Source organism: Talpa occidentalis, unplaced genomic scaffold, assembly GCF_014898055.3.
Source record: "Talpa occidentalis isolate TD23 unplaced genomic scaffold, MPIMG_talOcc4v2.1 talOcc4.5, whole genome shotgun sequence".
Lineage (NCBI taxonomy): Eukaryota > Metazoa > Chordata > Mammalia > Eulipotyphla > Talpidae > Talpa > Talpa occidentalis.
This window is the reverse complement of record NW_023604861.1, coordinates 125,521,733-125,534,596: the sequence shown is the minus strand read 5'-3', so window position 1 is coordinate 125,534,596 and position 12,864 is coordinate 125,521,733. Positions and strand designations below refer to the sequence as shown.

At 55.5% G+C, this 12,864-nt stretch overlaps 1 protein-coding gene across 4 annotated transcripts in view; it reads left to right on the top strand.

The window, feature by feature from the left end:
- Positions 1–9,833, top strand: part of DPYSL5 (dihydropyrimidinase like 5) — a 78,152-nt gene extending 68,319 nt beyond the window's left edge. For all 4 annotated transcript variants that reach the window (XM_054701256.1, XM_037528362.2, XM_054701257.1 and 1 more), the window contains exons 8-13: positions 722–878; positions 4,198–4,339; positions 5,223–5,365; positions 6,061–6,268; positions 7,556–7,724; positions 9,535–9,833. In XM_054701256.1, the coding sequence (XP_054557231.1) occupies positions 722–878; positions 4,198–4,339; positions 5,223–5,365; positions 6,061–6,268; positions 7,556–7,724; positions 9,535–9,620 (905 nt within the window). In that variant the 3' untranslated portion in view covers positions 9,621–9,833. The remainder of the gene's footprint in view (positions 1–721; positions 879–4,197; positions 4,340–5,222; positions 5,366–6,060; positions 6,269–7,555; positions 7,725–9,534) is intronic.
- The last annotated feature ends 3,031 nt before the right edge of the window (positions 9,834–12,864 follow it).

Sequence of the window (12,864 nt, the reverse complement as noted above, 5' to 3'; positions counted from 1 at the left end):
AGCCCCTGCAGAGGCAGCAGTGAGGGCCCCAACCTCCCTTACCTACAGTCTCCTGAACCCTATGTTTGAGCCTGGGGTACCATTTTTTTCCCTTTGCTGAGCACCTGGCAACACCTGCAGGCTTTGGGACCTGCCTGCAGTCCCAGCCCACTCAGGGTGCCTATGAGGTCCTGGTAGCAGGAGAAACAGTCACAAACCTGAAAATAGAAATCAGGAGCCAGAGCTTCCCGCCTTTCCACCACACTGCCCTGGAGCTCCCGCCTCCTGCCTCCCTCTGGGGAAGCCCATGGGTGTCTCACCCTCACGGTCACCCAACCTCCTGACTCATCCCACCTCCACTTCCCTGCTCCAGAGCCCTGCTGCGGCCCCACCCAGCCGCTCTCCCGAAGCTGCTCACAGCACCCGCAGAGCTGAGAGAAGTCAAACTACCTGCTAGGGTGGCATCCATGGCCCTCAGCCTTCCAGCCCTTCTCCTATTCGCCCCCGCACACACCTGCCACCTGGTGCCCGGGCCCTTCCACCCTCCTCGCCTGGAGTCGACCTCAGGAGAGGGAGCCTCCAACCTTGAGCCCAGAAACACTCAAGCACGGGAGAGAGCCAGGGCCCGCCCCTTCCTCTATGTACCTCAGGAACTTGCCCCGTCAGATGTCAGACGAGATGCTCAGACCCATGAGTGCTCGGCAGGTGCCTCCTGCTTACCGGCTGGCCCTTCTTCTTCCAGGGAAGGTGGTGCTGGCTGAGACCACCACGGCCCACGCCACGCTGACGGGCTTGCACTACTACCACCAGGACTGGTCCCACGCAGCCGCCTACGTCACGGTGCCTCCGCTGAGGCTAGACACCAACACCTCAACCTACCTCATGAGCCTGCTGGCCAAGTAAGGCATCCGGCTGGGCTACTGGGGCCCAGCGCCGCAGAGCCCACGGGGCCTGCCTTTCAGGGAACTTGTAGGTTTTCAAGGTGATGCCGTGGAGGCTCCAGATCTAGATTTGATTTCATCATGCCAACAGGGTGGTTTTGCTTCTGCTGCCTTCTCCACAGCCTGCGGGGTGATTGCCATCCCCTTGGGCTCCAGGGGCCATTTGGTTTGGCGTGAGAGCATCTGAGGTGGAAGAGCAAAGAGCATGTATAAAACCCAACAGTGGGTATTCAGAGTATCAAAGGACATCGATATGTCACACGAAGGCCCACTGGGGAGCTGGAGGCTGTGGCTCTGACTTATGTTAGAATCGATGTGGCCTTTCTCTCCTCTTCGCCTTCCCTTTTCTCACTGTTTCCATGCGGCTTTCTGTGTGGACAACTCCCCTCCCTCTCTCCCGCCTCCCTTCTCCTTTCCCTTTGCCCTCTGCTGGCTCTTCCTCTTCCCCCACCCTCCCTCCAGGCCTCCTGTTGCCCAGCTCTTCTTTTTCTAGCCCTCTTGAGATGTCCTCTCCTTAGGTTTGGGTTGTGGACTGGTGGGGAAGAGGGTAGGGAAGCATCCCTGGAGGAGGCGGGAGGGAAAAACAGCAGTCTCTCCATTCTGCCACCCCTCAGCCTCCCTGTGTCTCCTGCTTTCCTAGCGCTGGATGGAGATAAGCCTCTTCCAGTGACTGGGGGGGTGGGGAGGGACTGCAGGGACATGACCAAACTCTCTGTAGATATCGGGCACTTATTTCACCCAGCTCCTTCACTTCCATCCTGGTTGTCACCAGCTGGAAAGTTCACACTCAACATCCTGCATGTTAACAACCTAGGGAGAGGTGGGGTGCAGGGGCTTTCCAAATAGGAGAGGCGAGCAGTTCATGGGGCCCCAGGGTGCAGGGGGTGCGGTGGCGGTCATTACATCCTGGCCCACAGCTTTGCTGTGGCACCGAGCACACGGCTCTGACAGATTATAAATAGAGTGAGACAGGAGGAGGGGGAGATGCTGGATCAGCCCTTACAAAAATGCTTTTCGTTGCAAAAAACCAGTCTCCTTTTCATCACTATCAACACAGCAAAGACAAACAAGTACCAAGAATCATTATAATAATATGGGCTCCGTTCCAAGGTCAGAGACTCTTTTGAAATGCCTCTGCCTGCCCCAAGTCATTGTACCAAAAGGACAGAGGCCCTACATCCTCCAGCCCACCCCAGTGGCTGTGTCAAAACCCCCACGGCTTCAGAGAGGCAGGGAGGAAATGTATTCTTAATGGAGTCATTTCAGATTTTCTATCTAGCCTATTTTGTCAAATTTAAATTATTTAAATACATTCTATTCATTTAAATAGAATTGTAATTTTATGTCAGCTTTTATGAGGATAAACCATTAGAATAGTGTCAATCCTTTTTTTACATCAGGACATATTGTAAATGGGTGCTATTTTTATAGGATTTAGAGTATAGTTTTCAGATTTTCATTATTTATAGGAATTAATGATGACTATAATTTTGCTTTCATGATACACTGTTGGTGATAATTGATATTACACAAAACACTTGATAGAAAACCCACACCGGTTGTCATCTCTCTTAAGAAAATTTGAGATGCTTCATAGTGATCTACTTTAAGATGTAATTTCTTATATACATATCAGAGAAAGTACAATCTACAGAAGTAAGGATTTGTCCTTTATTGAAATCCTGATTTCTTAAAGAGACTAGAAATCCCTTCATGCCCGCATGTGAAATTTTTAAATGCTTGACTGAGCCAGTCCTGCTTTAAACCTCAACACACATAGGTTGGTGTGTATTGACGCAGCCCTGGGCACCTCCAAGCTCTCTGGGGAGCGACCACCCCACCTGCACGTGAGCACCCTGGTGTAGGAGTCTTTCTGTAAAGTTGGCTCTTAATAGCATTAGCCCACTAAAGAGTGGACGTCGACCTGGCTGCTCCCGGGGTCTCTGACCCGCAGCCCAAGACTCTTGAGGGTGCCCTTCTGATCCAAACCCTACCCAGGTGTTGGAGCACCCTAAAGAGGAAGTGGAAACCTCAAGGTTCTCTGGTGGGTGCTGCAGCTTGGGGGAGGCAGCGGGCACTGTGGGTCCCTCTAGCAAAGCCTGGTGTCTGAAGAGTCCCAGAGCAGCATCTGGCCCAAGGAGATACCAGCCCGTGCCACAGGAAGAGCCTTGTCATCCCTCTGTGCTTTGGGCCAAGGACATTAGTCACTTGGCATGAGCTGTGACTGCTAAGCCCTGCCAGGCCCCAGTGGAGTCAGCCTGCATGCAGCCTGACCCGGATTCGTCTGACAGCCCTAAGAATATGTCTCCTCCCCAAGCCAAATAATGCCTTCTGCTCCTAGAGTCCCCTTCTTGGGTGGCCCATGTGCTCTCCCATCGCTTTGGACTTCTACAAGTAAAATTAGACTCTCCCCACATGACCCCATACTCCAGCCCCTGCATGGGCCCTCTCCCACATGACCCCATGCTCCTGCCAGGCCTCTCCCTGCTCTCCAAGGGCATTTCCTTCTGGGTTTGCCCTGGCCTGGGCGATGTGGGCATTGTCTCCCCTCTGCCCTCACCACCTCTGAGCTCTCATCCTACAGAGCTCTCTGAGCATGGACCCTCATTAGGCAGAGTCTGCTACACAAGCATGATGCAGCCTCCCACTCTTGTAAGTCTCTGCCCCGAGTTCTTAGCCCCTTGAGAGCCCAGCCTTGCCTTACAACCACCCCTGCTCCGTGTGGCCCTCTGCGGACGAAAGTCACGGCTGCCATGGCAATGAACCAGTGACTTGCACACCCTCGCTGGCTTTTGAAGCAGACCTCACTCTGTCAGGTCCCCCCACCTTTCCCTTCTGGGCCATTAGAGCCCCCACATCCAAGGCAGGCCATGGCTTTGAGTTATTTAGCAAAGCTTAACATTGAACTTGTGAATGTTTCACCAAGCACATGCTTGCTGCCAGCGGGGACTGGTGGGAGTTGAAGGGAGAGGAGAGGAAGCTGGCATATGGTTCCTGGTAATAAAACCACCTCCACCCTCTCACTTCAGCTAAACTCTACGTTCAGTTTTTCTCTGCTTACGTGATTCTTAAAGTCAACGCCCCAGAGGTTCTTATCAATGTCTCCTGTGATGCTGACATGTTATGCCACGTTCGCACATATTCCCATGCTGCAGATGAGTAAACTGAGGCTCACACAGGCCAGGATGAGGTCAGCCTTGCTCAGGCTCCAGCTTTGTCCCACGCTCTGGGACCTGGGCTCCCTCCCCTTACTGTTCCTGTCCTTCCCTCCACCCAGTGATACTCTGAACATTGTGGCTTCCGATCACCGGCCCTTTACCACGAAGCAGAAAGCCATGGGCAAAGAGGACTTCACCAAGATCCCGCATGGCGTGAGCGGCGTTCAGGATCGCATGAGCGTCATCTGGGAGAGAGGGGTGGTACGTGCCCCCAGCCCCATGGCCTCGCCAGAGTGTCCACTGGTCTTTTCTCTCTCTTTATCTTACTAGATCAGTAAAAATTCTTTTAAAAATATCATTTTCATGACTGAGTAATATTTCCTCCAATGGAACGGCCATGCTTAGCTTAATCCTGCCCCCATATTTGGAGCTTTGAATTGTTTGAAATTTTTGTGCTTAACAAATAAGGCTGCAGAGCCCTCTGTGTTCGAGAGTAAATGTGAGCATTTCTAATGATTTCCTCAGGACAGATTCCTAGAAGTGGATTTCTGGATCAAGAGATATGAACATTTTTAGGCTCTTGATAGCTTTTGTCCCAATGCTTTTCAATAAATACAGGGACTAGGACTTCATTTGAATAGCGCCTATTCTGCCCAGGAACAATAAGTATTTTTGATTTTGACCTATCATGTATCAAATGCAGCAGAGAGTGTGAATCCAAGAAGATTGACATTTTCAAGACTAAGCTCAGGGAACATCCATGAGGCGACTCAGGAAACTCCCAGAAAGAAAGTCTGGGAGCTCTCGTGCTGGGTGGGATAAAATGATGCTTGTCCAGCACACAGGATAGGTGCCACTCATCCATAGTGGGCACAGGAATAGAACTGGTTTCACAAGCAGGGCATAGATTTGCACCCAGTAGGCAGCCTTTCAGAACCACAACCACCCACCACGGTTGCTGGATGAAGGAGAAAGGAGTAAGCAATCGTGGGCACCAAGCCCAGCAGATGGAGCCCTCAGAGGTGATGCCACCATTGTCCCCAGCACCACTGCTCTGACCAGCAGCACAGCCCCAGTTCAAGGGTTACAGGGGTTTGGGCACATTCACAGGCCTGGTTGACTTGACACGTCTGCCATGTTTCAGGTTGGAGGGAAGATGGATGAGAACCGTTTTGTGGCCGTTACCAGCTCCAATGCAGCGAAGATTCTCAACCTGTATCCCCGCAAGGGCCGCATCATCCCTGGAGCTGATGCCGACGTGGTGGTGTGGGATCCAGAAGCCACAAAGTAAAGCCCGCTGTTTGTGTCAGGCTAGAGGGACGTGTGTGAGCACCAGGGGCATGTGTGAGCAAGGCAGCCCGAGACCCCACCGTGTCGGCCCCTCTGCAGGGCACTGGGCAGGCCCTCAAGGCTGCTGCACATCCACAGGCTCATTTGATGTTCACACCACCCCGGGTGGGGTGCTCAGGCCTGGAGTTCTTATTTTCATTTGACCGTTGAAAGAAATAAGACCAGGGCATCCCCAGAGCACAGAGCCTGTAAATGGTTGGACAGTGCAGCTATCCTGACCTTGGCCCCAGGCTCTCTACCACCCTCTGCTCCTGCTGAAGCTGGAGGCGCTCTTGAGCAGCATGGCCTTGGGAGTTCTTCCAGGCTGCCTCACCTGGGTTAGCTCGCCTGGCTCTCACTCAGCCCCCCAGTAAGCACCACAACATTCTGGAATGCAAGTTGAGTGATAAATGAGATGTGCCAGGAATTGTCATTTCTACACAGAAGGGTGGGAGTGGGGGAGATGGATCTTCCTTTGGGGAACATCCCTCGCCTGAGCATTACCCCTTCCCACCGAGCCTCACCCCTTCCCACTGAGCCTCTCTCCTTCCCAACGAGCCTCTCTCCCTCCCACTGAGCCTCTTCCCTTCCCACTGAACTGTGACACTTTTGCCTCTGCTCAGAGCTTTCTTTCCCGCTCCTGCCCCCGCCAGGACCATCTCAGCCAGCACCCAGGTGCAGGGAGGAGACTTCAACCTGTATGAGAACATGCGCTGCCACGGCGTGCCGCTGGTCACCATCAGCCGGGGCCGGGTAGTGTATGAGAACGGCGTGTTCATGTGTGCTGAGGGCACCGGCAAGTTCTGTCCCCTGCGCTCCTTCCCGGACACCGTCTACAAGAAGCTGGTCCAGAGGGAAAAGGTGAGGCGAGGCGGAACCGCCCCGTCGGAGACAGCTGACCTGGCTGCTCTGAGTCTCAAGAGGTTCCTACCCTGTTTCCACCAAACTCCGCTGCTGGAGGGTGACTTGGGAATGACTGGAGGAGGGGAAAGGGGTGCCTGCAGCAGAGCACTGCATGTGGGGAGGGTCCCCAGGCCCCCGGAGTGGGAGGAAAGCTACCAGCTTCTCCAGGAACCCTGCCTCAGGGCCGAGACTTGTTGGCTTGCCCTGAGTTAGCATTTTTGGCCTCTGGTTGCTCTTCCCTGCCCTCCCCTCCACCTTGTGACTGTTGCAGGCTGCGTGGGTTTGGCTGGGTCGGCTCCCCCACACTGTCATGGTCAGGCCAGCTCTGGAAAGTCCACTGCCATGTGGGTGGCCCTAGGGTCTTATCTCAAAGGTCCCACCCAGCCTCGGATTCCATAAGCCGCCTGGGCCTTCACTAGAGCTTTGTGCTCCACTCATCCCCAAGGGCTTCAAGCTCTAGTAAACACTCACCCAGAGAGGGCTGACTGTTCCCTTGTTGCTTGGGGAGCAATGGCCAGCCTCGTCTTTGGGAGCTGCCCTAGAGAGGCCGGCCTGAGTCCTCACGCCAGCTCCCAGTGCGGGGCCGGCCGCCCTGGCCTTGCAGTTCTAGGTTAATGCATCTCATCTCAAAGCAACTCTGTGCAGTGCTGATATGTAGCACACTCATCCTAATTTTACAGAGAAGGAGACAGGCACAGCGAGGCCAGGTAACTTCTACAGCTTACGAGGCGCAGAGCTGGGGCTGGAACGGGGGCAGTCAGGATACAGAATAGAGACTGAATTCTACTGCCTCGGCGAGTACAGAATTATCTGGTATTGCTACCGGGGAACTTTCACCCCCAGACCAGCTGCGTGTAGCCTCCGCCCCCACAAAGTTGTTAGATCACAAGGCACAGACTCCCAGGAACCTGGCAGGTTGGTGGGGAAACCTCGCTTTGGGTGGGTGCTGTTGAGGTGAGCATCTCAGGCATCTACCTGGGTGTTCGTGGGGAGTCCACCATGTTGAGGGGGAGCCAGCCTCTATTTTCTGGTGCACAGTCATGTACACGGTAGTTAGGAGACACCTGGAAGGGATTCTCCTCCCCTGTGGTCTCAAGTCCCAAGAAACCTTTGTCATGGGTGGTAATTTGGCTCCTGAGCAGAGAGGCCGGCTCTAGCCTCCCGTCAGCTGTCGGGGAGGTGCTGGCAGCAGTGCTGTCTGGGTGGTGATAGTGTTCCTTTTTTCTGCTTACCCACCCTCACTAGACCTTAAAGGTGAAGGGCGTGGACCGCACTCCCTACCTGGGGGAGGTCGCTGTCGTTGTGCATCCTGGGAAAAAAGAGATGGGAACGCCGCTGGCGGACACTCCCACCCGGCCCGTCACCCGACATGGGGGCATGAGGGACCTTCACGAATCCAGCTTCAGCCTCTCTGGTAAGGGCCACCGGCACCGGCACCTGCGTGTCCACAGTGGAGTGGTGGGGGAGGGCAGAGGGGCCAGGAGGAGAGGCCTGCTTGGGGGGCCTTGTGCAGTGTCCCCCAGTGACGAGAACTTGGCCCTATTGGACACACAGACACAGGTGGGTAGGGCAGGAGGGCGCTAACAGGCCATGACAGCCAGGGCTCCCCTGGGGTTTTTAAGTTCAGCTATTTTTGTCCCACGAACCCCTTGAAGGCCTGCACACAGCAGTGCTGCTGAGGTAATTTCTCTTAAAGGCTTAACCCTCCCCACTCCGTGACCCTGCACCTCCATTACCATGTCTCCCCAGCCCTCTCCTCTACAGCCTCTCTGAAGACCTAGTGTTTCTCTTCTTCCATTTCCTCCCGCACCCAATCCCCACAATGCCTCTATGCCTCTTTCATCTTCTTTTATGCCAGCAGTAACAGGTGCAGCACAGATAAGATATATGGGCCGTGTCTGTGCTCAGGGCCTTAATGTCAGCAGTGCCCGTCCAGGCATCCTGCAGAGAGTCTGGGGGCAGTGCAGTCACCAAGGCATAGCCAGTGAGTTGCGAACAGCCGAGGCTGCAGGGTGCCCAGGTCCTGCAGGCGGCTTTGATGGAAATTGTCTCCAGACCATGAAGGGGGCAGGGTGGGTCTCCCTGAATGCAACTGAACGCCCTGCAGGACCAGCCCCGGTGACGTCCACGTCTCCACTCTGCCAGGGCCGTGCTGCGAGCGTGAGAGAAACAAGATCCAGATTCCTCCACCGGCTTCAGGACCCTTACTGGGGAGACAGATCCTCATACAAGCTGTCCAATATGAGAGGCAGAGGGCAAAACCAGGGGGAACACCTTCCCCTGTGCCCAACCTGTTTTGGGCCCCCCCCAGGTGGAAAACAGGTAGTTCCCGTTCTAAGAGTTAGCCCAGAGGAGAGGAGCTCCCCATCAGTCCCCATCAGTCTCCCGTCTTCTCCAAGCCATTGTCCCCACCGAAGGGCCACCGCTCCCAGTCAGGCTTGCAGGTGCAGGGAGTCAGAAGGGGATGGTGCTGTGGGGAGTCAGTGGCACTTGCCAAACCAGGGGGTATAGATTCCCATGCTGCCTGGCCTGGCCCCTCCTGCAGATGCCCACCCAGGAGCAGTGGCAAGGCCCCCAAAATCCATCGCCCTGCTGGCTGCGGCTTCTGCTCCCACCCACATCTCTGTCAGACCCAAGATTGGCAGGAGTCTTCTCAGACTCAGCAAACATTTGGCTGACTCCCACCTTCTCCCCACCCTAGATAGGACTAACGTTGTCTGTCCTAGATGGGACAGACTGAGCGATGTCCCACTATACTCTGGGGCTCCAGTCTTCCTTTTCTAAGTCTTGGGATCAAGGGCCTCTGAAGTTTCCTTCTTTGATTTTCCCAAACACTGTGGGTCGCCCCGCTTCTTCCTCTCTTACTCCCCCAGCCATTTGTACAAAGGCCCATATGCTAACAGGTCACCCACAGTCTATGTGCCCAACAGGAGACCATTGGCCCAGGCTTGGGAGCAGTGGAGGTGGCATGGTGTGGCAATCATGTCAGCTCTGAATCAGGAAGACCTGGGTTCAAATCCAGACTCTACCACTTACATACTGTGCCAAGTTAAGTTACTTAACTTCCCTGAGCCTCAGATTCTTCATCTGTGAAGCGGGTGGAGTTGTGAGGATTACATTAGATGATACCCACGGAGGACCTGACTTGGCCTCTGCACTTAAGGAGCCTCCACCAGCACATGGGTGAGAGTAGCTGAGCTCACCCTCTGCTTCCTTCCCTACAGGTTCTCAGATTGATGACCACGTTCCAAAGCGAGCTTCGGCTCGGATCCTCGCGCCCCCCGGAGGCAGGTCAAGTGGCATTTGGTAAAGGCACTGACCAGCCCCCCAAGTGAGGATGCACCGCTGCCACCAGCACACCCTCGGCCTGCACACCCTCGGCCACAGCTGCAGGGGGAGGGAGAGGCTGGGCTGGGCAACACACCATCTGAGGGGGCCACGGGACCCGGGGAGCCCTCCCCATGTCTGACACGTGATTCACTGTGCTTCGAGCCAACCCTAACAGGCACTTTGAGATGTGTTCCTGCTGCAGTCCTTTCCTGCCTTGCCTCAGCAGGCCTTTCTGGGGCCCAGGAAGCCCACACTATGCACAGAGCCCAATGCATAGACCCCGCCCAGCCCCTCCTCTCACCTGCCTCCCCATCCTGGCTTTGGGAAAGCCCAGACTTTAGTGCCCTGCCCCCTGGCCCACCGGCCAGTTGCCCAGAGCACTTTAGCAGATATGTTTTTAAAAAAGGACTCCCCCGTCCCCTTAGGCCTGTGGTCACTTTCCCAAGTCAGACAGGTGGTCGCTTCCCAGCCATGCCCAGGATGTCCCCACCGCTGGCCCCGTGCAGGTGTGGTTGGGACCCCCCGGGACGGGTGTGTTTGGAACACTCTGCGCCCTTTGCCAGCTTCTCCCTCTCCCCCCACCCAGCTCCCTGGGGCATCACAGGCTCAGAGGGGCCAGCTGGGTGGGCGTGAGGCTGGTGCCAGGCGCGTGTACATGATTTCGTTTTGCACGTTTGGTTTGCGCAGTGGTTTGGTTTGACTTGTTCGTGCATCCTGTGAAAAATAACGGTGCTTCGTGACTCTAGCATAGCATAGAAACAGGAATAGATGTGGACCTTAGGAGATGCTGCACTCGACACCAACCAGACAGCCAGGGTGCAGGCAGGATGGGGTGCTGGACTCACAGGCCCCTCTGCTCCCCATCTGGAGTCTTCCAGGCTGCCAGAGGCCCTTCCCAGGCCCTCTTCCCTCTCCTCCTGGTCTTAGTTGCCTGCATCCTGAGAGGGTACCTGGGGTACTGGCCCCGAGCCCCTTCAGGGAGTGGGGTGGTCTTTCCCACTCTGGCCCTAGTCACTCCCAGCACTAACCCCACTTGTCCCCAACACCAGCTGCCTATAAACTCCCTCGCTGGACAGAGGCCTAGTCGCTCCTCCTGTGTGATTGGCAAGAGGCCTCCTGCCTGCTAAGAAAGGGGGAGCAGGAGTAGGGGAGCTGGTGCCAGGGCCCGAGAGCAGGGCGGCAGGACCTGGCTGGAGAGCCTGTGGTCAGCAGCACCCTCTCCCCAGCTTGTGGCCTCCCTCTCCCACATCCCTGCCTCTGAAGCTCCAGGAAGTGTCCACGCAACTCTAGAGGCCAGGTGACCTCCGTCCACCCTGAGTGACCTGGGAAGTGACCGCCTGCCTTGGGGAGTGCTTTCATGTGGCAGTTTGGTTTGAGCACCCCAGCCTTGCACTGAGCTCCTGGACCCTTGAGCTAATGGCCATTCCGTGCACGTCTCTCTAGTGCTTTTCCTATATGACCCCTCATTTCTCCTCCTGACAACAGAGCATATATTATTCTCCCCATTTCACAGAGGCCCAGAAAGGTTAGGCCTTCTGTCCCCAGAAGTATCCCTTAAGCGTCTGGCTGTCTACCCCAGCTGTGGAGGGGAGCGGCAGGGGGCCATCTCTTGTAGATCCCACCTAGAAGTTTAACCAACGAGAGATCGACTCCCCTGCTAGGTATTCTGCTTTGTTTGCACAGGTAGATCAATTTTTCTTGTAAACAAACTAATGCAAATTCACTGTTTGAGCCAAAACTATGTTGGAGGCCTGCCAGGTGGCTCGAGCTGCGTCCACATCCTCTCATCTCCCTTCGCCTCATCTTCCTCACCGAGGGCCTGAGAGGATGGACACATAAGTCAGGGAGCGGAAATGACGGGGGCCTCATAGAGGGTGGCAGCCGTGGAGACTGGGTAGAGACCCAGGCCTGGAAAATCATGACACTGGCCTCTTGGTCCAGTGCACATCTCTACCCTGTCAGCCCTTGCTGGGTCACGGGCCTTGGGCAGATGCCAAAGAGCCGAGCAGCGGTGGTGGCCAGCAGGCAGAGCATCCCTGCCAAGGCCAGGAAAGCTTTACCTTCTCTGAGTGCCTCCGCCCAAGGGATGCGTGGTCCCCGTGGCGCTGGAGACCACATCTTGGAGTGGTCCACCATATAGGCCTTCCATTTCATCCACCCCCATCCTCCCATAGACCCCACCCTTGCCCAGGAGCTTCTAGATGCAAATCAGAAGGAGGTTCAAGGAACCAAATGAACCGTCAGCCCCCCCCCAACCCGCCCCTTGCTCCCCTGCAGAGCTCCAGCCAGCTCCATCACCAGCCCTCCGCCCCCCCTCTCCCGGTTGGAATGAAGAGGGTCTCTGGTTGCACTGAATGCAGCTCTCGAACTGGTCTTGTACTTGCTGAATAAATACTGTTGTTTTTGCCTTAGCTGCTCTCTAGGTTTGTGGGTTAAGTTACCAGAAAATTGTACTACAGTGTGTGCGTGTGTGTGCGCGTGTGTGTAGTGCTAGGAGTCCACAGTAGGTCTCTGTCAAGCCAATGCCGTGATGAGGGCTTTTCCAATACCGACCCAGAAACCACAGAACCACGCGGAAGCTCCCCGCCTCCAGCCGCCCAGGCGGCCGGCACAGCCTGGGGTCGGGATGGAGCCACCAGCGCCCCAGCACCTAAGTGACTTCCTCACTCCTCTGTTAATGTCATGGTGCTAAGGTTGTGTCACCCCCCAGACGACACACGGTCCTGTGCTTTGGCCACCTGTTTGAGGCAAAAACAAAACAGCCCGACACCTTGTGTTCTGGTGCAGGTTTGTATTAAACTGTAGCTACTTCTCACTTGGTCTCGGTTGTGTTTCTTCCAAGAAGAGGGAGTTAGGCTGGTCACCTCTTCCACCTTGGCTAAGAAAGCTCAGCGCTGGTTCATCACTTCTACTGGGTGGCAAGCGGCAAATACCAGGGAAACCTGAGCAGAGACCAGAGATCTATAAAGAACGGTTGGGGCCTCCCTGGTGGTGCCAGGGGTTGAGCACCACTCTATGAAGCAATCTGCAGGCTCTGCAGCATGAGTTCAATCCCTGGCCAGGGAGGTGACCCACATGGTGCAGCAGACCTCTCCTGTCTCTCCCACTGCTCCTCTCAGCAGTGTATTTCGGTCCTTCTGCCTGTCCTGCTCCCCGCTCTGTCTCTGGTGAATCCTCTCACCTCCCACACCTCTGGCCTGTACCCCAGCTCTTGTATACATAAA